Source organism: Priapulus caudatus, unplaced genomic scaffold (assembly GCF_000485595.1).
Source record: "Priapulus caudatus unplaced genomic scaffold, Priapulus_caudatus-5.0.1 Scaffold4888, whole genome shotgun sequence".
Taxonomy (NCBI): Eukaryota; Metazoa; Priapulida; class Priapulimorpha; order Priapulimorphida; family Priapulidae; genus Priapulus; species Priapulus caudatus.
Genome location: NW_014581949.1, coordinates 4,427 through 6,924, shown reverse-complemented (window position 1 = coordinate 6,924; position 2,498 = coordinate 4,427). Strand labels below are relative to the sequence as shown.

Here is a 2,498-nt window from a genome sequence, read left to right as displayed (position 1 = left end):
TGTGTGTGTGTGTGTGTGTGTGTGTGTGTGTGTGTGTGTGTGTGTGTGTGTGTACGTGTACGTGCGTGCGTGCGTGCATGCGTGTGCGTGTGTAGAGTGTGTGTGTGTGCCCGTGTGTGTGTGCGCGCGTGCGTGTCTGTGTGCGCATGTTTATTTACAGCTATACCAAGTATATAATTACAACCTCAGCATATATTGCGTCAGGAATGACGACTTTGTTCATTTTGGCAGCCGTCTCTATGATGTCTATCACTTCTTCCTTCCTCTTATGCACGAGGAGCCATCTGGCGGATTCGTCTAGGAACCTATAAAATCAAGCTGCAAATGGTAGTTTTCCCGTTTGCCACAAACTACGATGACGTCATCGTCGTTAACACGCGTGCAGCAATCGCATCGTCTATTTGACAATTAACGAATGTCTGCATCTTACGCGCGTGTTCTTGTAGCATCTACATATATTACATTTGTTCACATCTCCCGTTACACTCGAATCGCATATGGTGTTTTTACTCTAGTGTAGTCCACATTGATAGATCTCCTCATGTATATGATATGTGCGTGCGTGCGTGAATGCGCGTGTGTTTGCAGTGTGAGAGTGCGCGCGCGTGCGTGTATTTATGCGACAATGCTCGCGCGTGTGCATGTGTTTGTGTGGTAGTGTGCGCGTACGTGTATATCTGCGAGGGAGTGCGCGTGCGCGCGCGTGTCCATGCATGTGTCTTGGATACCGTGGGCGCGTGCGTCTGTGCGTGCTTGCAAACGTGCATGTGCACCTGTGTACGCGCACGGTATAGGTGGCGGTGTGTTCACCACGATATTCGCTCAATAGTTTTGATCGCTATAGAATCGATAGAATCGATCGCTATAGAATCGATAGAATCGATCGCTGTAGAATCGATAGAATCGATCGCTATAGAATCGATAGAATCGATCGCTCCCTTTGACGGTTTAGGGACGAGTCAGTTTCTTACCTCGTGGCGATCAAGCAGGGGACTAAAGGTAGGGAGATGGCGACTTGGAAGGCTCTCCACTGCGTGAGGAAGTAACCAGTGATGCTGAGTAGAGCGATAGCCAACGTGAATGGCAGCGACATGCTCATGCCGACTACGTTCCTCTTGCTCGGTCCAATGAACTCCATCGCTGTCAAAAGAGCGGGGGAGGAGTGCGTGAATTCGCGTGAATTACTCGTCCCGTTTGATTGCTTGTCTGTGTGTTCGTTTCTCCGGCTGTGCGTATGTGTGCAGTACGCGTGCGTGCGTGTGTTCGTTTATCTATTCTTTTGTGCACGCGTTCATCTCGTGGTTCAACTCAAAATGTTGTATCGATTTCATACATTGTGCCCTCTCCTGGGCTTTACTTTATTGGGTCGTCACTCATAATTCAGTACCTATTAAGTATTACGTCGGCGAAACATTAAGCGCGCGTCTGCGTGCATGCGTGTGTTAACATCAACATACACAATGTGTAGGCGACAACGTAGATTCCAGCGCACGTAGCACCGAGAAGGAATCGTAACGTTATGTACATGGTGTAGCTGGCCGATAACGCGACCAGAGCGCTCATCGCAATATTCGCCATGCACGAGACAATGATCACCTTCTTTCTACCGAATCTGAAAGAGTAGAAAAAGAAGACGATTTTAAAGGAGAAACATTCGTGAAGTAGTCATTAACTGTAAGATTCGCCTCGCTTATTTTCCTGCCTAATACCTAGACTGTTGTGGTGATGTCGCGTATTAAGAGACCCGAGTTATTTTCCTCTCATACCGTCTCTCTATTGTTCTCTTTCTCTTGCTGTCTTTCTCTTTCTCTCGCTCTCACTTTCCAATGTCTTTGGCTCTACATTAGTCTCGCTCTCTCTCTCTCTCGTCCTCTTTCACCATCTCTCCTGCTCTTACGCTTAGGCTCTCTCGGACGCCCACTCTCTCTCTCACACACACACACACACACACACACACACACACACACACACACACACACACACACGCACACACACACTCAGACACTTTCTTTCGCCCCTCCTCTCCCCGTCTCATGCCCCTTCTCTCTTTCTCTTACGCGTTGCCCCATCGTCTCCTTTACCTACCGGTCTACCTATGTACAAAACACGACCGCCACACTACTGCATACGCGCACATACGCCATAGTCGTACATGTGAATATCGTAACAATGTAGAGTAAGACTGCATGCACAGAACTAAAGGAATGTATACTTGTCTGATATCATGCCCATAACGATGCAACCGGCCATGACGCCGGCCATGAAGACAGATCTGATGAGAGCTCTCATGTAGGTACGGCTGCATACCGTCGACCACTGGTAACGACACAGCAACGACAAAGCATCAACGTAAAGTCATGTAACGACACAGCATCAACGTCACGTAATGACACAGTGACATGTGTAAAAAAGATATGTATATATATATAATATTATACACATACATACACTACATATTACAGCATATATATATATATATATATATATATATATGTATA

The 2,498-nt window shown here is 47.0% G+C and overlaps 1 protein-coding gene across 1 annotated transcript in view; it reads right to left on the bottom strand.

Moving 5' to 3' along the window:
* Positions 1–2,353, bottom strand: part of LOC106819875 (organic cation transporter protein-like) — a gene marked incomplete at its 3' end in the record, with an annotated part of 2,737 nt that extends 384 nt beyond the window's left edge. Inside the window, exons 1-4 of the mRNA XM_014824448.1 lie at positions 2,213–2,353; positions 1,458–1,612; positions 972–1,140; positions 185–305 (exon numbers count right to left, since the gene is read on the bottom strand). Coding sequence (XP_014679934.1) covers positions 185–305; positions 972–1,140; positions 1,458–1,612; positions 2,213–2,289 — 522 coding nt within the window. The remainder of the gene's footprint in view (positions 1–184; positions 306–971; positions 1,141–1,457; positions 1,613–2,212) is intronic.
* Between the last annotated feature and the right edge of the window lie 145 nt (positions 2,354–2,498).